Source organism: Ostrea edulis, chromosome 7 (genome assembly GCF_947568905.1).
Source record: "Ostrea edulis chromosome 7, xbOstEdul1.1, whole genome shotgun sequence".
NCBI classification, from domain to species: domain Eukaryota; kingdom Metazoa; phylum Mollusca; class Bivalvia; order Ostreida; family Ostreidae; genus Ostrea; species Ostrea edulis.
In genome coordinates, this window is record NC_079170.1 from 32,097,647 (window position 1) to 32,118,217 (window position 20,571).

At 37.7% G+C, this 20,571-nt stretch overlaps 2 protein-coding genes across 4 annotated transcripts in view; one reads left to right on the forward strand and one right to left on the reverse strand.

Moving 5' to 3' along the window:
• LOC125654473 (uncharacterized) overlaps positions 1-12,248 on the reverse strand; it is a 35,564-nt gene extending 23,316 nt beyond the window's left edge. For all 3 annotated transcript variants that reach the window (XM_048884436.2, XM_048884435.2, XM_048884437.2), the window contains exons 1-4: positions 12,072-12,248; positions 8,728-8,913; positions 7,573-7,712; positions 1,142-1,222 (exon numbers count right to left, since the gene is read on the reverse strand). In XM_048884436.2, the coding sequence (XP_048740393.1) occupies positions 1,142-1,222; positions 7,573-7,712; positions 8,728-8,913; positions 12,072-12,171 (507 nt within the window). In that variant the 5' untranslated portion in view covers positions 12,172-12,248. The remainder of the gene's footprint in view (positions 1-1,141; positions 1,223-7,572; positions 7,713-8,727; positions 8,914-12,071) is intronic.
• Positions 12,249-19,176: 6,928 nt separating this feature from the next.
• Positions 19,177-20,337, forward strand: LOC125656562 (neuronal acetylcholine receptor subunit beta-4-like). The gene has a single exon (XM_048887163.1). It carries the CDS (start codon positions 19,177-19,179, stop codon positions 20,335-20,337), a length of 1,161 nt encoding a protein of 386 aa, XP_048743120.1.
• The last annotated feature ends 234 nt before the right edge of the window (positions 20,338-20,571 follow it).

Consider the following 20,571-nt stretch of genomic DNA (forward strand, 5'->3'; position numbering starts at 1 on the left):
TGGCTTTGCGAAAAACTGGACAGGCATATTAGTTTTGATAGACAAGCAATTCTTTTTGGAAAATTTGCTAATAAGAATGTACACAAGGGGAAAATTTGATAATTCTGATGATAAAGCAATATATTTATATTAGTAAATTCTCAAGTATAAGCAAATTAAGTATAGATGCATCCAAATTTTTTTTATCATTGATAGAATTACAGTTGAAAAACTTTTGTTGTTGAAAAACTGCAGGTATAGGGAGTTTGAGAGATACTGGCAAAATATTTATGATAAATTATGATTGTATTAAAAAGTTGGGTTTTTTTTGTTTATGTTTCATGCCCCCTTTGTTTTATATGTTTTCTTTCTTTCTCTCTTTCTCCTTCTTTATATTTATGAAATGTCTTTTGCATATGAATATTGATGATATTATTGTGTAGATTAAATTACATATATGTATATAATGTAAAAGTCAAATAAAAAAAAAACAACAAAAAAAAACTTGAAAGCCCTTCACCCAAGGATGCTTTTGGCCATGTTTGGTTGAAATTGGCCCAGTGGTTCTGGAGAAGAAGTCGAAAATGTGAAAAGTTTAGCAGACAAACGGACAGACAGACGACAGACAAAAAGTGATCAGAAAAGCTCACTTGAACCCTTGGTTCAGGTGAGCTAAAACACTGATATTATGACCTTGACCTTGAAAATCAATAGTCATCTTCCTCTCATCGTGGTAATTAAATGCACAAAGTTTTAAGATCCTGGAGCTTCTTATACCATGGTTCATTTGGCATTTTGCCGGACCGGATGGACTGACAAGACAGAAAGACGGCACCATACCATAGTACATCTTTGACATCGAACAGATGGGTAAAACTTTGGGTACATTATAATTCCAAATACACCACCAAAGGACTGTCATGAAACATAATGGTCAGAATATCACAGAGCTCGTTTTTATAGCATGATAATTGTAGAATATTACATAGCTTGTTGTTTATATAGCATGATAATTAGAGAATATTACAGAGCTCGTTGTTTATATAGAATGATAATTAGAGAATATTACAGAGCTCGTTGTTTATATAGTATGATAATCTAATTAAATTAGAGAATATTACAGACTCTTTTTTATATAGCATGATAAATACAATGTCCTGACCTTGTCTGTAGACTTAATACTGGTGAGAAGTTCAAGGTCGATAAAGGGAACATGGCTTTTCTCTTTGTCCTGTGGGGCCTCCTTAACACATTGAAAATAACAAACATTAATAACATAAAGTTCTAACAACCTTTGAGTTAATAATAATAATAATACTTTATTCTAAGAAGGTCACCTGGTTAGAGTATGCACTATTCTCTCTCTAGGGATTCACAGTTGAACAAGAATAATCACTTAAAACAGAGTCTCAAAAACATGAACACAAGAGAATGTAATAAAACTCAGTCTACATCACTTATTATAATTATATAATTATGATATTGATGTCAAAGTACTCAATTGATTATAGAATAACATAAATATTGTTAATCATGTAGCAATGAATAAATGGATATGATTAAGATCGGGCTTGACATTCTGGATAGCCTAATCAGCTGATCGAAGGACCCCATTCTCTCAACAGAGGGCGCGCTATGCAAGCATTCTCTCACCACACGGCGCGCTACACAAGCTTCACTTGTGGAGCATAGCGTAACGCCCTCTGGTGAGAGATTGTGAAGGACTCCGGGGAAAGTCAGTTGTATCCTAGGGACAGACCAGACTTCTATAGATAACAATCTCAGAGATCCAGACAACTCCGAGCAGCTTATGATGAATAACTTACAGAGTTCATCAATAACTCAGGGCCCGATGCAACAGATACCACGTGATTTACAACAATATTAACAAGAAGTCCATGGGCCACATCGCTCACCTGAGTCACCTTGGCCCATATCTGAAGACTTTCCATATATATTTGCATGTAAAACCTTGGTCCCTATTATGGCCCAAACTACCCTTTGCAAACTTGAATCTACACTATGTCAGAAAGCTTTCATGTAAATGTCAACTTCTTTGGCCCAATGGTTCTTTTAAAGCTTTTTTCTATATTTGTATGTAAAACTTTGACCCCCCCCCCCCACTTGTGGCCCCATCCTACCCCCCGGGGACCATGATTTGAACAAACTTGAATCTGCACTATGTCAGAAAGTTTTCTTGTAAATATCAGCTTTTCTGATTCAGTGGTTATTGAGAAAAAGATTTTAACTATATATTTGTATGTAAAACTTTGATCCCCCTTGTGGCCCCATCCTACCCCCGGAGCCCATTATTTGAAGAAACTTGAATCTGCACTATGTCAGAAAGTTTTCATGTAAAAATCAGCTTTTCTGGCTCAGTGGTTCTTGAGAAGAAGATTTTTCCTATATATTTGTATGTAAAACTTTGATCCCCTATTGTGGCCCCATCCAACCCCCGGAGCCCATGATTTGAACAAACTTGAATCTGCATTATGTCAGGAAGCTTTCATGTAAATCTCAGCTTTTCTGGCTTAATGGTTCTTGAGAAGAAGATTTTTAAAGTTTTTCCCTATATATTTGTGTGTAAAACTTTGATCCCCCCCTTGGGGCCCCATCTTATCCCCGGGGGCCATGATTTGAACAAACTTGAATCTGCACTATGTCAGAAAGTTTTCATGTAAAAATCAGCTTTTCTGGCTTAGTGGTTCTTGAGAAGAAGATTTTTAAAGTTTTTCCCTATATATTTGTGTGTAAAACTTTGATCCCCCCCTTGGGGCCCCATCTTATCCCCGGGGGCCATGATTTGAACAAACTTGAATCTGCACTATGTCAGAAAGTTTTCATGTAAAAATCAGCTTTTCTGGCTTAGTGGTTCTTGAGAAGAAGATTTTTAAAGTTTTTCCCTATATATTTGTGTGTAAAACTTTGATCCCCCCCCCCTTGGGGCCCCATCTTATCCCCGGGGGCCATGATTTGAACAAACTTGAATCTGCACTATGTCAGGAAGTTTTCATGTAAATCTCAGCTTTTCTGGCTTAGTGGTTCTTGAGAAGAAGATTTTTAAAGTTTTTCCCTATATATTTGTATGTAAAACTTTGATCCCCCCTTGTGGCCCCATCCTAACACCGGGGGCCATGATTTGAACAAACTTGAATCTGCAATATGTCAGGAAGCTTTCAGGTAAATTTCAGCTCTTCTGGCCCAGTGGTTCTTGAGAAGAAGATTTTTAAATGACCCCACCCTATTTTTGCATTTTTGTGATTATCTCCCCTTTGAAAGAGAAATGGCCCTTCATTTGAACAAACTTGAAAGCCGTTCACCCAAGGATGCTTTTGGCCAAGTTAGGTTGAAATTGGCCCAGTGGTTCTGAAGAAGAAGTCGAAAATGTGAAAAGTTTACAGACAGACGGACAGACAGACAGACGGAGAGACAGACAAACGGATGCCGGACAAAATGTGATCAGAATAGCTCACTTGAACCTTCGGTTCAGGTGAGTTAAAAAGTACATCACTAACTCTAGGCCCGATGTAACAGATACCACGTGATTTACAACAATATTAAAAAGTACATCACTAACTCTAGGCCCGATGTAACAGATACCACGTGATTTACAACAATATTAAAAAGTTCATCACTAACTCTAGGCCCGATGTAACAGATACCACGTGATTTACAACAATATTAAAAAGTTCATCACTAACTCTAGGCCCGATGTAACAGATACCATGTAATTTACAACAATAAAAAGTTCATCACTAACTCTAGGCCCGATGTAACAGATACCATTTAATTTACAACAATATTAAAAAGTTCATCACTAACTCAGGGCCCGATGTAACAGATCCCATGTAATTTACAACAATATTAAAAAGTTCATCACTAACTCTAGGCCCGATGTAACAGATACCACGTGATTTACAACAATATTAAAAAGTTCATCACTAACTCTAGGCCCGATGTAACAGATACCACGTGATTTACAACAATATTAAAAAGTTCATCACTAACTCTAGGCCCGATGTAACAGATACCACGTGATTTACAACAATATTAAAAAGTTCATCAATAACTCAGGGCCTGATGCAACAGATCATCATAACCAAACTTCACTATACAGTAAAATACAGTTATAATGAACCTCTAGGGCCAGCAAAAAACAGTTCATTGTAACTAAACTTCACTATACAGTAAAATACAGTTATAATAAACCTCTAGGGCCAGCGAAAAACAGTTCATTGTAACCAAACTTCACTATACAGTAAAATACAGTTATAATGAACCTCTAGGGCCAGCGAAAAACAGTTCATTGTAACCAAACTTCACTATACAGTAAAACACAGTTATAATGAAGCTCCAGGACCAGCGAAAAACAGTTCATTGTAACCAAACTTCACTATACAGTAAAACACAGTTATAATGAAGCTCCAGGACCAGCGAAAAACAGTTCATTGTAACTAAACTTCACTATACAGTAAAATACAGTTATAATGAACCTCTAGGGCCAGCGAAAAACAGTTCATTGTAACCAAACTTCACTATACAGTAAAATACAGTTATAATGAACCTCTAGGGCCAGCGAAAAACAGTTCATTGTAACCAAACTTCACTATACAGTAAAACACAGTTATAATGAAGCTCCAGGACCAGCAAAAAACAGTTCATTGTAACCAAACTTCACTATACAGTAAAACACGCTTACAGCAAACATCCAGGACCACCGAAAAACAGTTCGTTATATTCAGATATGTACAATAGTACTAAATCAACATAAAATTGATGGTAATTCAAGTTTTAAAAAAAACATTTATCCAGCTCCAAATCTAAATTAATCCTACTTCCACCCTTTAAGAATTGCTGACAGGCTAATGGAGGAGATAAGGTTACATCATCAGTGCTCCAAGTTTCGAGTAAAACGGTCGCATTTGCGACCAGAAAATCAATTTTGCGACTATAGGTTATAATTAAGTCGCATTTTCGCGAGTGAAGAAAATTTGGGCAACCAGTAAAATTTTAGAATCGGGATTGGAAGTCTAAATAAATATTTTTCAGTCTTGGTCAAAACAATCAAGATGGCAGGAAAATGAGGTTTAGAGCACTTTGTATTTATCAATAGTAAAAAACAGAAGCCTCGGCCTAGTACATGTAACAAAGAAATTCAAGAATCACACGGGGAAAGTTCTGCATCAAAAGATGGTGTAGCAGTGTCTAAAGAGAAATGCAAAAGTAAAGGAAGAACCCCAGTCCTGAAATGGCGGAGGAAATTTTCGTGATGGCAAAATGTTTTGCAGAATTTGTGAGGCCAATTAGCCAGCAACGTCCACCATTTCTGGACATCCATTGTCCTATTTCGCCACGACCGAGTGTACATCTTTCAAACGTGGAAGCGTGACTATTCATGGTAACAGTAAGAGACATGTCGTTGTCCGTGACTGCATTATTACATGTAGCAGTAAGTCAAGCGGGGCAACTGTTGCTGTTAATTTTCAAAGACAATCAAACACGGGATGTAGTGTTCTTATTGTTGCTGGTACTAATTGTTCAGCAAAAGATCCAACAAAACTAGAAGCTCTTATTCGCATAACATGATATGCAGTAAAGGCCCACTTATTGAGAACTTTAAAGTAAATCCTTATGTGGAACGCTGGGTTTTCTTCCCCAGAAGCGTACTGTAAAATATACAGGATGGCCCAATGCAATACAACTTTTGCCAGAGTAAATACCATTCTCTCACCAGAGGGCGCGGTACGCAAGCTTCACTTTCACCTCTGTTATCGTCTGATAAATAGTTCGGCTAACCATATGATCTCGCACGGACAACAGAAAGGCACGTTTCTGTTCTTTGTGCAATGTCAGATTTTCATCATTATAATCTCGCTAGCTTTTTTTAATGTAGAGTCCATAGTTACTAAGTGAAAGTGAAATAATACATTTGACAAGACAAAATAGTTCCATAAATATGGAGGTTGCACTAACGTAATACAGCGTTTCGATACCTACCAATGTGTTTTTAACTCATAAATGTATGTTTTATTTATGAAAATGATGCAGATTTATTTTATTTTCAAAGACGCTCTGTTTTACAAAATTCTTGTAAATTAGACGATAACAGAGGTGTTGTGGAGCGTAGCGTAACGCCCTCTGGTGAGAGATTGAGTAAATACTTGACCTGTTAGCATCCAGCATATTTCACAGTACATTTCTATTCAGTTTAAAACTAAAACAAACAAAAAATGTATACATGGTTGTTGATTTGTTACTTGAAAGATATTCATATTTTAAAAAAAAACCTTGTAAGTCTTCTATTTACAAAATCTTTTACTCTGGCGAGTAGAAATTTTGAACATGGCGACTAGAAATTTTAAAATGGCGACCAGAAACAGGGTCCCAACTTCGACTGAATACCTTAGGGGCCAAGTGGGCCCCTGAATAAGAAATACTGTTAGCCCACATGAAATTTCAGTAGCCCACACATATCATGAAATTGAATACCATGGTTTCTTTACAACAAAAAAGAAATATCAGGTCACGTTGCAATTTATTTAAAAAATAAATTATCAATATTTAAATTCTGTTTTCTTCTCCGTAATTCTTTCGAATATCTCTCTCTCATTTCCACTCTCAATCCGTCAACATAGCAAAAATATCAGAGTTCATGGACTTTATTATCTTCGCGGCGTCTGACTTTAACACACGTTTCTTCCGACTTTTTATGTGATTTCAAAATTTCTCAGCTTTACGATGCTTTCAAGTTTATAACTTGGGCAAGCTGTCACAACAATTGGACCTTTCATGTCATGTTTTGTACACACATCACGTCATCTCCTTTTCGCCGTCATCGAACCATATTCTCCTCTTCTTTCCACTTTGGTAAAAGCAGACGTTTTCTTTTCGTTTGAAGTAACCCTAGCGTTGTTCAACTTCTGGTTTAAGTACATTTTTCGAAGATTTGATACCACAGGAATGTCTCGCCAAGTGGCAAAACCTCAACCGGTAATTGAACTTCAATTATAATAGGACTTGGATCGGTCGGATAGAAAAATGTTGATCGGACAATTACGGTCGCCAAGTGGGCGATGAGAACGGAAATTTTGGGTGCCCACAAGCAAAGTTTAGTCGCCAATGCGAGTGGTCGAGCGGTAATTTGGAACCCTGCAGAAATATTTTTAGGTCGCCATTTTGTGACCTGATAGCAGATGCGACTTGGAGCACTGATCATGATTACAGGGAAGCCCATACTTTCAACATAAAACAGTTGACACTTTCTCAATTTACTAAGAAAAAAACACCCTATATTCTATCAACAATACAAAAACTTTTTTTTTTTTTTTTAAAACCCACCTCCATCCCCCCAAAAATAATGAATAAATAAAAAAAAAAAATCCACTTTTACCCTGTTCAACAAAAGAAAATTCATACTTTTTTGGTGCCAAAAGAATATCCACTTTCACAGGGAAGAAAGAAAGAAGAAAAATGACAATATTTACACTTTTTAGAAATCCACAGATACATGTAGGCCTGGTATTTCATTAATTTTCTTTTTTTGTGAGCGGGACTATTTCTTGATTAGATGTGTTCTCACCACCAACTCCCTACCTGTACAGTCTCCCTGTCCCGCCGGGGTTTGGGTGGGGGTGAGGACTTGACTTTGACTCCCGGAGTGGGGGGTAGTTTCCGACTCGGGATTCCACCCTGATAAATCCTGAGGGTACGGTCAGCCACTTCAATGGGGACACCTGTTATAACAACAATCACACATATGAGACAAAATTTCTTATCTGTTAATTTTATATCTGTTTCAAGGTTTCATATGATGTGATGCATACCTCAGTACTAATGGATTTCAAACAACAACAATATGAATAATGTTAATTTCCTTTTGTTGGCATGAGACCAATCAAACGCAATGAATTTACACTCCAAAGATAATGTCGATTTTGATTGGGGGGGGGGGGGGGGGGGGGCTTGGTTTCATTCACCACATTAATATTGACATCCCCCATGATGACTAAATTCAATCTCTATTAAAACCTGGAAACCCAGAACACTCACAAAAGTAAGGTTAATTGATTCTCATTTTGAGGTCCCCTTCAATCACTCATTTCTCATGTGGTTAATTTATCTTTTGAGAGCCTGTAAATCACTACGAGCTAAGCATAAGAAAGTGATTTTCCCTTTGAGGTTTTCAGATAAAGGCTTAATGGGTCAATCACCACATATGAGATGATTTCCCCTGTCAGGCCCCCTTGATGATTTCCCCTATCAGGCCCCCTTGATGATTTCCCCTATCAGGCCCCCTTGATCACTTAAAAATGTTGAGGCTGATTTGACTTTTGAGAACCCTGAATCAGTCACCACTGATGAGGTTGATTTCCCCATTGAGGCCTCTTGGATCACTCGTTACTGATTTTAATTTAAATATACTTTATGATTTCCCCTTTGAGGCCCCCTGGATCACTCACTGCTGATTTTAATTTATAAATTTCAAGATTTCCCCTTCTGAGGCACCCTGGGTTACCATATTTACCACTGATGAAGTTGATTTCCCCTGTGAGGCCACCTGGGTCACTCACTGTTGATGAGGTTCATTTTTCCTTTGAGGCCCCCTGGGTCACTTATCGTTGATGGAGTGATTTCCCCTTTCAGGTGAGTCACTTACCACTGTTGAGCTTGATTTCCCCTTTGAGGCCCCCTGGGTTACTCAACACTAATGAGGTTGATTTTCCCTTTGGGACCCCCTGGATCACTTACCGCTGATGAGGTTAATTTCCCCTGTGAGGTCTTCACTGTTTATTGTACAGCACAAGTCCAGATTGACCGGACCTAGCACCATTCCCCCGGTCTCTGTGATGGTCAGTTGTATGAGAGCCACACAAACCCCCACAGCATTGGTCTCCTCTGTGGACACTGTCCGAATGTTTCCGTCCACTCCTAGACCTATATTAAAGGAGGAATCCAATTAAAGGGACATAATTCACATATATGCTATCTGTTAAGCCATCTACATGTAGGAGGAGAAGCATTCACAAGATTTTGTGACAGATAAACAGATGGATAGACAGTACAAAAACAATATGTCTCCCCCTGGGAGAGGGGAGACATATATATTTCAACATTTTCCTAATCTTTGGTATGGGGTACAACAGCTCTGAAGCTATTGAATAACACAGGGGCTCCTCAAATGCAATGAGTGTCCCTTAGTATTCCATTTAACATTCCTGAGTGATTGTTAAGATGAATGCACAGACACGAGCTACTTAAATTTTGCATATGAGGGTATACTCCGTGTGACAGAATAAGGAAAACATGTAAATAATAAATACTCATTGTAATGAAACCAGGAAAATGCACCTTGTGCATAAAAACGAAAATAAATAATCTAATCCTTAAAACTTTTGTTTACACACTTCCTTTTCTGAAGAAAAGCGATGTTACAGGAAGGAAATCTACAATTTTTCCTCATGCTCTAAATCTTATATTAATCCAATTAATTCACATGGATCATTTAATGAATTTTGGGGGGAAAACTGAATTTGTTGTGATTAGAATTTTAACATTTTAAAGTGTATACATGCTTCGTCAACAGTGCCAGGGATTTATCTAGCTCTTGTTACAACCCATTTCAGTGCAAATTTGAAGAATGCAGTCATGAGCTTCAAGGGGGGTTGATTGATTGATTGATTGTATATTGTTTAACATACCACTCGAGAATTTTTCACTCATATGGAGACGTCACCATTGCCGGTGAAGGGTTGCAAAATATAGGCCTATACTCGGCACTTATAGCCATTGAGCAGGGAGGGATCTTTATCGTGCCACACCTGCTGCAGGGCTCGAAATTAACATATGCCCGTCAGTCTGTGACTGGTTAAAAGTCTGGCGGACTGACTGACATTTGTTTTAGTCAGTCCGATGGGACGGGTTAACTTTCTAAAGCATCATTTTGGAAAATATACTTATGAAATTTTATACACACATTTGGCATGCTTCGATCTGTAGATATCAGACGCATCTGATTCGTAAATATAAAATATAAATCCCATATTTAAGTGTTACAATATTGTCTGAGGCATATTGAGTTAAATTTCATTTTGATAACATTAACGAAATATGTTTAATTATTTCTGGAAAACTCTGTTGGACTGGTAAATTCTTCTGCGGACTGGTTGAAATTATACCCCATCAGTCCAGCTGGACTGGTGACATAAAAAGTTAGCTTCAAGCCCTGTGCTGTGACAAGGGGCCTCGGTTTTTGCAGTCTCATTCGAAGGACACCCTATTAAGTCGCCTCTTACAACAAGCATGGGGTACTGAGGACATATTCTAACTCGGATCCCCACAGGAAGCTTCAGGGGGTGGGGGTGTTTGCAGATTACAATACATATAAAAAACAAGGTAGACTTTGACAGTTATAATTATAGGAAATGACTTAGAATATGAAAATGACTTTTATTAAAATTCTCATTAATTTTTTTGTACTTTCTACAATTGAAGGGAAATTTTTACTGGTGCAAGAGGAAATATTTACTTCTTGTCAATGGGGAAAGATAATTATGTACTTTTACTAGTAGTAAAAAGAACTTCAATAAATCCCCAAGTACCATGAATCGTGTCCATTGAGATGATCATATCATAATTATGGTCAAATTGACATTTAAACGAAATTCAAAATTGAAAAAAATGAAATTATTGATCTAAATGAAATAAAAATTTCTACTTAACAACGAAAATATGTAATTATCGGGCGGTTATCCATATTCGCTACCCATATGGGGAGCGAATATATTTTTGTGAAACAAAACCCCCTCGACCTGGTTCTCTTGCTTGTTTGACCTGGCTATCTTGACCACTGGGTCTCATTTTACCATCACGACCTCAAAAAGAAGAAATTATTACATGTAATGTATATAATGTATCGTGTATATATATATTTGAAATTTTATCACTCCCTTCCAAATATATCAAGTACCAGCATTTGGAGAAATTGTGGTGATGGAGCAGGGGGGAGGAGGGTAACTCTGGCTTTTATTAACAATTTGAGTAAGAATTTTGTAAATAACAATTGATAAAAGTCTGAAGGCTAATTAATATTTAGACACTGGGGAGGGACTCTTATTTATATATTTACTAAATAATTATTTGTCATAAAAGTGGAAACCACGGTGTGTTGTATCCTAGCACCTAAAATTGTGAATTCTCATATAAATATAAACAGTTTAGGGCAAAATATATATCGATAGCTAAAAGACACCAAGTATCATTAGTTTGTTGTCTTTGAAAACAGCTTTTATTAGGCTCGATATTCGTGCAAGCTATTTCCGAAGAAAAAAAAACAACCAAAAAAAACCCAGCGATATAATAGAAAGGTAAAAAGTAAAGAAAATCAAGCACATTTGAGTGTTTATTACCACAGCAAAATCTACTGAAAAACATTGACCGTGATTGATGCATGGGCGTGCGGACATGCCGAATACAACTAGCCTCTGACTGGTGGGTGAACCTTTAGCTCGATTGGTAGAGCCATGGACTGTCGTGCCAAAGGTCCCAGGTTCAATCAAAAGAGTAATTGGATTTAGCGATCAGATTCCACATTGTAAAGTCATCATACTCATCTATGCTTCAATACTCGTAGGGTAGTGGACAGTTAACAACACAAAAGAGATCAATTTCTCTTTTCATGTAAATTTTCGAAAGGTATTACTAATAAGACTTAGATAGTATTGCTATACACGCTAATTAGAACAGTATTGTGGTTATTTTAAAGTATTTAACATGTTCAAAATTAAAATTATTATGCGACATTTTAACCCCTGTACTTAAGAAATTCAATCGAAATCAATCTACACTAGTTCAATCAAGTTATTTCAAAAAGCTTATAAAATACATTCACTTATGATTCATTGTGCTGCTGCTTGACCTGTCAGATTTTTACTGGTAGTATTAGGCGTCACAATAAGTCTACAAAGCTATTTCAATGCTTATCCTTTACGAAATCAATTGTTCTACAGATTACATTGGATCACTTGACTTATGCTGAATGTAAACAAACAACCATGCACTGAATGACTGATAAAGTCTAGCTAAGCTGCCTGTACCTATGAGATGAACCTGTCCTCTCCCATGAACCGTGACAATGTGGTCATGCGTAACATCTCTAATCGTGTATAAATCCTTTGTTCTCTCGCAGTCTGTCATTTTCTCATTTCCTTCATCTCAATATTGTAGACTAAGATGTTTCCTTGTAACAGTCACATGTTTAAATGGCAACTTCTTTTTCAGAAGAGCTACTTTCATTTTCATTGGCGGGAAATTAAAATTTCAGATTTTATTGACGACGAAAGCATACAACTTTAAATACTTGAATGATAATTAAAGATAAACCATTTTCTTTAAAATACTTTTTTGAAAGTAATAATACCCAGAGAAGGGAGTCGGTGTATCAAACATAAACTTGTATAAAGTAAATAGTTTATTATTTTCTATCAGAGCTGAACCAGGCGCAACACCAGAAAGAAAAAGGGAAGTGCTGCAAGGGGGTTAGGGGCCGCCTTGAGACCCCCAAAGGATTCAGTTCAAAGTCCGGGGGCTAGGGGCGGAGTCCCTGGAAGCTCCTGGGTTTTACCAATGAAATCACCTACTATTGTACATAGAAACATGGTTTCTTGTAAATTTCCAAACCCGAAAGAAAATTCACAATTCAATTTTATTTTTCTAAAGTGTTTTATAATGCCAACTCACCGTGTGTACTTGGAAAGATTTTACATTCGTTTTACAAATTTTATTCGTTGTTTTCGACTGGTACATGTATATATGGTAATTTTTACTGATAACAAAAATATCCCAATCCGCTTAGAAGTACCACTAGCTGACACACATGTGCATACTGATTATATGATGTGCATTTAATTAGACATGGTGTTTAATTATTTGATATTCAAAACGGACTTTTAATTTGGTTGAAAGAACATTATCATGCTGATTAATCTATATAAACCCGTAGTATGTAATGCATTCATGAGGCACAAATATTTAATCGGCAAAGATGGTGTGTGTATATTTACGCAGTTGCGTACTTGTACTTGAGTACATATATAGACGGCAACGTGCCTGGGAGTAGACGACAGTGCCATATATATCAAATACCTCGGTATGACACCGTGGGCCATCGTGACCATGGTGAAAAGAATCAGTAACGCATGGGTTCCAGATAGTTAATTAAAGCGATCGGTCTAATTATTTTCCTCAAAAACAACATTTAAATGAAAGTTTTCTTTGTCTAAAACATATCGCACGGAAGACACAGACGTATTAAGAAACAGAATATGCCCACATACTTTGAATGAAACTCTCGTGTTTAATATCGAGTACCTAAGATAAGCTGAAGTTAGCAGCCACTAACCAGCAGCCAATAAGGCCATATGTAGAAGCTAGCAGCTAATAAGAAAGTTCATCAAAGTACTACGAGTTTTCAGACGGAATACTAAAACGTAACACATGATAGATCAAAATTAATAATTTTCAAACAATTAATCAACAAATTTTTAATTGCCGAGTTTCTTACTTGAAGGTAATTGAGTTCACCTGAAAAGTACTGACGTTACATCACATAGAGGAATAATGAATGTTAATAACAAATTAATCTTTCAAGAGTCCACAAAAGGAGTATGCAGGCAAGGTCAGTTCAGTCAGGGTCTGAATCAGGGGATCTGGTCAGCGCCATCATATCCCTACCATATCTGTACATAAGGATCGTTACCCCCCCCCCCCCCCCCCCGAACTCACCAGTTCCCATAGTCCCTCTATTGTTCCGATCTCCCCACAGGGCCCTCTGGCCCTTTACCATACAGTACAGCTTCGAAAAACCTACTCATTCCATTTCCTTGACTCTATGTCTGGGGAGAGTGCCCAGTACGCCTAATCATTGGTATCTCCAATGGTTGGTGGTTATGCGAGCACATATATAAACCACATCGTTGCCATGACCGTCCCCTATCAGCAGGGACCCTCTGCTCATTTTCATGCACAGTCTGGCACCACTGTTTGTAGGGAGAGGGGGATAGAGTAGCCAACGTTAAGCCCCAATTAGGTAAATCATAATCGCATACGCCATTCTCTGAACGTTCCGCCTAGGGGCTAGCCCCAGTGCCCCATACACCCTTCCCTGTCCCCAAATACTCTTGTACTGGGGAACACGCGATTTACACGGGTAGAAACTCGCTTAGGTACACGATTCGCAGTAAGATGGGAATTCCATTTGGAAATCCTTCTTGCACAAGATTGCTTGGCTAGCTTGCAGTCAATAATGAAGAGAGATGGAGCATCACAACCAATTCTACCTCTCCTTAGAGGACTCTCCGAACGACTATATTACATCGCGTTGTTGGAGATGGACGATAACCTCTCACTGGCTTAGATCTTGAGACGTCTGGAAAAGCGTTTCGGACCGTGAGTACACACACCAGATGATTTTCCAGTCAGTTTCTTAGAATGTGGGAGAATCGCTGCACCAGTGGGCGGACAGGGTCCTCAGCTTAGCGATACATGCTTTCCCATTTGTGTACGAACATTATTTTTATTTTTCTGAAAAGGTAGCCTCTATTGAGGGAAAATGTCGAGACCGGGACCGGCTTTATAGCATTGTTTTTTATTTGTCGGTCCCACCGGTCCCGAATATTTCATATATATCATTTTACGAAAGAAGAAAATTATATGATCAATCAGTTATCAGAATACAGGCATTTTTTTTTATCAAATAAAAAATCTAGGACCGGGACCGAAGACCGGGTTTTAGTCACGGGACCGAGACCAAGACCGGGTTTTAGTCAATAGTGACGAAATGCTTAAAAATGAAAATAACACAGGGTGAAAAGATGGAAGATGTTGCGTTACCGAAGTGAAGAAAGTATCGAAGATTCCTATATTGTTTTTCCGTCCAAAAAACGCTTACATGTATATTGTTGCTTCGTGGATTTTGGAATAACATCGAAGGTTTTTACCGAAGCGACGGAGGGGGTGGGGATGGGGGGTAGGTACAAGGTGGTAGTCTCATCCTAGGGGGGCACCCCGAGAAATTTTCTTAGATATTAGGACATATTTGCGCTGCTTTGAGCATAGACATAGAATATCGTACATCTTTTCTAAGATTAAAAAAAGAATTATCATACCGAGCGAAGTTTGGGTAGCTCTAGATATAATATATTGAAGAAAAAAAATCAAACCGGTTTAACTGCATATATTTCATTAAAAAATTCTAAAATACAAGAATCCTCCTTCCCCGATTCTTCATGACGAGACTTAATTTGCATTTCTAAAGATCGCAGGAATTGTGTTGCCACACTTTTGGAAAATGGCATGAAATATCTTTCCGAAAACGTGTATGCACACGTGACTTATGAAATAAAGGGATGGATCTAGACATTTTGCGAGACTGAGTATATTTATAAAATAGCCTAAACCAAATATGTAGACATGTATTTTGAGATAAAACCCTACTGTATGTACCCACATACCCCTACAGGTATCAGGGTGTCTGAGTTTCTAATTATTGTTGTCGCTTATATAGTAAAGATGGAAACTTAAATTTTGATATAAATAAATTCAAAGATATTCCCACAGCAGGTATTATAACCCTGGGGTCTCTATTCAGGCCACTCAAGGTGGTGGTGGGGGTGTCATAGATTCTTAAGAGATAATTCAATCTCAAGTGTTACTGAATTACGAAAATCAAAATAAAGAATGCTCGGAATTTTCATTCCCGTGACCTTGGAGAGTTCCGATATACTACTTCATGACAATTTGTACTATGATTGAAAATACAGAACTTACTGGTTGACAATTACTTTGTACAAAGCATTTAAGCATAAAAATTAAAAGCAATAAAAAGAAAATTGTGTAATATTTAATCATTCTATTTGAAGGCGTCCTAAACTATCGGAACTCTTCAGTGTTGAGAAGGTAAAATATGAAATGGTGGCCGTTTGCAATGGCTTCGAAAATAGCCAACTTGAATTACTGTGGGATTTACACCTTGTAAAAGTAAGAAATGCATGTTTCATTGTGATAGGGAGTTAATAGGTTGTCTAAGGCGAAAAGTTGAAGCTGACAAGAAATTCAATTTAACCCATTTTAATCGCAACAAGCGACCGAAGCTCAGGCAAGATTTCCCGAATCACTTTATGTGACACTGGTCTGAGATTCGGAAGAGGTGTCAGTCCAAATATCCAGCCTTGACGAATCTCGCTGATATTAACCCCGCCCCTGTTCACTCCCCTATCCCGCCCCTCTCTATTCCCCTGTCACGTCTCTCCATATACGTTATGGCATGATTAATAAAATAAAAAAGCGTCATGCATTGGTCAGAAGCTATGTTACTTCACCTAATGCTATACTACAATTGCTGCCTCCCTAAATGAGTAAAATAATTCCATCAACCAACAAAACGAGACGACACAAAATTCAACTCTGGTTGTTGATTTGTGGACTGTAGTGAAGTATAAACTTTTTGGTTGAGAAAATTGAAGATTAGGTATTTTTTTTTTTTTATACAGTTCATGACTTTATTTAAGAAATCATTTAAGAAATAAAGTACATGTTTTCGTGGATGTTACTGGATATTTTCAGAGGTCAAGAAATGTTGTTTTGAAATATAAAAGCGGAGGCGTTCAAGGAGCAAGGAAGTTATCCTATATTATCCACGAAAACTAGGACTTTCTATACTACTGCGACCCAGATATATACAGCTGATCGTTTCCCTACACAGCTACGAATTGGGTCATTTCGTGATGTCATGGCAGCTTCCGAAGCGGAACTGATTACAAAAAATAGTGAGGTGGTAGAGTCTGCTATTATGAAAGTATTTAGTTTGATGTCGACTGATTATATCAATGCGACACATTCGGGTTAGAATAGGTCCTCAGTACCCCCTTGCTTGTCGTAAGAGGCGACTACATGGAGAGGTCCTTCGGATGAGATCGCAAAAACCGAGGTCCCGTGTCACAGCAGGTGTGGCACGACAAAGATACCTCCCTGCTCAATGGCCATAAGCGCCGAGCATAGGCCTGAATTTTGCAGCCCTTCACCGGCAGTGGTGACGTCTCCATATGAGTGAAATATTCTCAAGAGGGACGTTAAACAATATTCAATCAATCTAAATGCCGATATCCCGTGCACAGTCCAACAAAACCACATACTGAAGTCGTCATGTTTGTTTACATGTGTATCTCGCAACGCATGTCAATGATTTTTTTAATTGAATGCCAAGTATCCTTCATTTTGTATGAAAAGTTAATATGAGAAGTGAATATACCTGTGCACTGTAACAAACAGTAATCAATCTCAAAAATCCCATATAAAAGAATACAAAATTGTAATCAATCTCAAAAATCCCATATAAAAGAATACAAAATTGTAATCAATCTCAAAAATCCCATATAAAAGAATACAAAATTGTAATCAATCTCAAAAATCCCATATAAAAGAATACAAAATTGTAATCAATCTCAAAAATCCCATATAAAAGAATACAAAATTGTAATCAATCTCAAAAATCCCATATAAAAGAATACAAAATTAAGAGTAGGAATTTTTTTCTTCTCATATGATACAGAAGCTTTTGAATAAATCCTGCCTCATGCGAATATAAAAGCAGGTCAGCTAATAAAGGAACACAATTCGTGCCCATGGGAATTCCAACAGACTGTTTGAAAACTTGATCACCAACGACTACGAAGATTTTGTCGATGAAGAACACCAGCATCTTTTTAATATGAACTTCAAGGTACTTCTGCGTAGAATCATGGTGGTGTTAGTTTTTTTTTTTTTTAATGATTGATCAATAAGTATCAAAAGTTGAATATAACGAATATTGATCAATCTCAACTCCTAGAAAAAATATCAAGAATTGAGCAAGACTCTTGGATATACCAGAGATGGGATCAGGTGTCTAGGAGGAGTAAGCATCCCCTGTCGACCGATCACACCCGCTGTGAGCTCTATACCTTTATCAGGTACATGTAAACGAAATAATCAGTGGTCAAAATAAGCATGTAAAAGAACGGTCTAACAATTGGTATGGAACATGTCAGACAGCATTTGACACAATGACAGAAAGTATTGACGGAATACAAGATTGAACTTTTTTTTACAACGAAGAATTTGCTTAAATTTTATCTGTTTGTGACATATTTTTATTGATTTCTATGATGATGAAATTGAATGATCAGTTATCGATTTTATTTTTTTTTCTCTCAGGAAAATACGAAGCGTAATAAGCACTAGGTGGGATCGTGGACAAGTCATAATTTAGGCATTCATAGTAGCTGTTGTCAGGAAATACACAACAATACGAAACAGTCCTAAGACATAAAACCCGATATTGTCGCAATAAGTTTTACATTTTAAACCCATATATTTATTTTTCTTGTGTACGTTTAAAAGGTATCGATTACTGTTAAGATACTCTTGTGATGACATAACCGGTATACACTGCATTAGGTGGACATGGTATCTGTTTGATCGTTGCAATAACCCTGGTAGAATTCATTTTAAAGTCGCTGATTTCAATACATCATGCAGATCGGACGCTTTTGTTGCATATCACAGGAAATTAATCAATCACAGCCGATTGTTTGAGAGCAGATAAAAGCAGTTGAAAATTTATGTTTTACATGATATAAAATCTTTAAAGTAAAAGATAATCTTGAGAAATAAAGCACTAAAAAATTGAGTAGACAGTTGATACGCGTATGATTACAAGAACTGTTAACGGACGGTGATTACGGCGAATTAATATTTTTACTTTCAGCGATATGAAACAGTGTTCAATGTAAAATGTCGCATGCAACAAATATTGACGGCTGTCTAAGATATTAAAGTTTTTGATGACGGAGTGAAAGTTCCCATAGCTACGAGATGATCACGCTCATCCGAGTTCATTACTGGGGTTGTTCTGACCTAGATGGATGCTGACTGGTACAGCGCAGGACAGAGTGTCTTCAACATCACAATTTATTGTCAGTGATATAGCTGGTCTTACTCACGATGACGTCATGGATGACGACGTTAGTGGTGTTCTTGTTGTTCCGTTCTTCTGTATGTGCTGACGTCAGACTGCTCGAAAGCAGACTACTATCAAACTACAGCTCTATCATAAAACCGCGGCGGGATCAGACCCAGTCCGTGCTGGTAAATATAACCTTTACTATGAATTCATTAAGGACCGTGGAGGAACGTTTCCAATACATCACTTTCATGGGATGGTTCATTGTCACGTGGTACGACGAATTCCTGTCATGGGATGAGCGAGAGTTTTCGGGACTGAAAACAGTAAATATTCCGTATACCAAAGTTTGGGTCCCTGACATCAGCCTTTACTTCTCAGAGACCAACACGCATGATTTGGGCGTGAATCCCTTCGTTTCTGTGTACTCCAGCGGTTTGGTAACCTGGTACCCCGGGGACTATTACACAATGGAATGTCTGTTGAATATTCAAAAATTCCCTTTTGACACTCAGTCGTGCGAACTCCGCATCGCCGCTTGGCAGACTACAGATTGGATGCAAAAGCTAGTCCCCAAAAGGAGAAAAAATGAAATTTCGCAGATGTCCGAAAACGGGGAGTGGGAATTCATCGACATTGACCTGAGGTCCGTATTTATGAAAGAATTTAATATGACGGAAGTGAGATATACTTTATTTCTACGGAGACGACCTCTGTATGCGTTGATTAGTACCGTATTCCCAGTTGTATTGTTAGCTGTCCTGAATTCTTTAGCTTACAGTCTCCCCGTGACTTCCGGTGAGAGAATGACGTATTGTTTGACGGTGTTACTTGCTTTCACTGTATTTCTTACGCTGTTCGAAGAAAATATGCCGCGCAAATCAACCAACATTCCGTTTTTGTCCCTCTATCTTGGTATTCACATAATGTTCAGTGTTATTTCTATACTAGTATCAATCATCGTTATCAGAGATCGCCACTTTATCGTCAAAGCAGACGACATGTTTTCAGTTCAAAACGAGGTTGAGCATTTTCATGCATATGAAAACAAGACTTTCCGACAATTTTCATCAGAAAAAAGTCAATCGTCAGAGGAAAACTCATGTCTCGATAAAAACTTCAACAAAGAAAGAAACGACGTGGAAGGAATTGAAAACAGTTACGAATCAAAAATTGAAGCTAATCTTGAAAAGGAAAGCGAGGTGAACAATAAAGCTGATAACGGAAGTGAGGTCTGCGCATGTTGTAGTCGGATGTTAAAGAGGGATGTTACATGTAGTAAAATGGATACAGTAATGCTGAAAGTAAGTGTGACTTTCACCGTGTTAAGTACAGTCGCCCTTGGTTTGTTATTCTACCTCTGACTACACATCATGGCACACTCATTGTGACGACGTCACTTGTCCATCGTAACTTCTTGGGACTTTCCGACAAGCTCGGATAAACACGGAAAATACATTATCCAAAATTGGAGAGAAACTCTACTCGTGAGTCTACATGGCTACAATATTTCTCGTGTAAATCCGGTAAATTTGTAGCCTGGATAGACCTATGTCGTGTGACTGAAAATCCCGGGGAATTAGTACTAGAATAGTTCT

Coding starts and splice junctions, on each gene's coding strand:
- LOC125656562 (XM_048887163.1), top strand. CDS start 19,177: ATGAATTCATTAAGGACCGTGGAGGAACGTTTCCAATACATCACTTTC.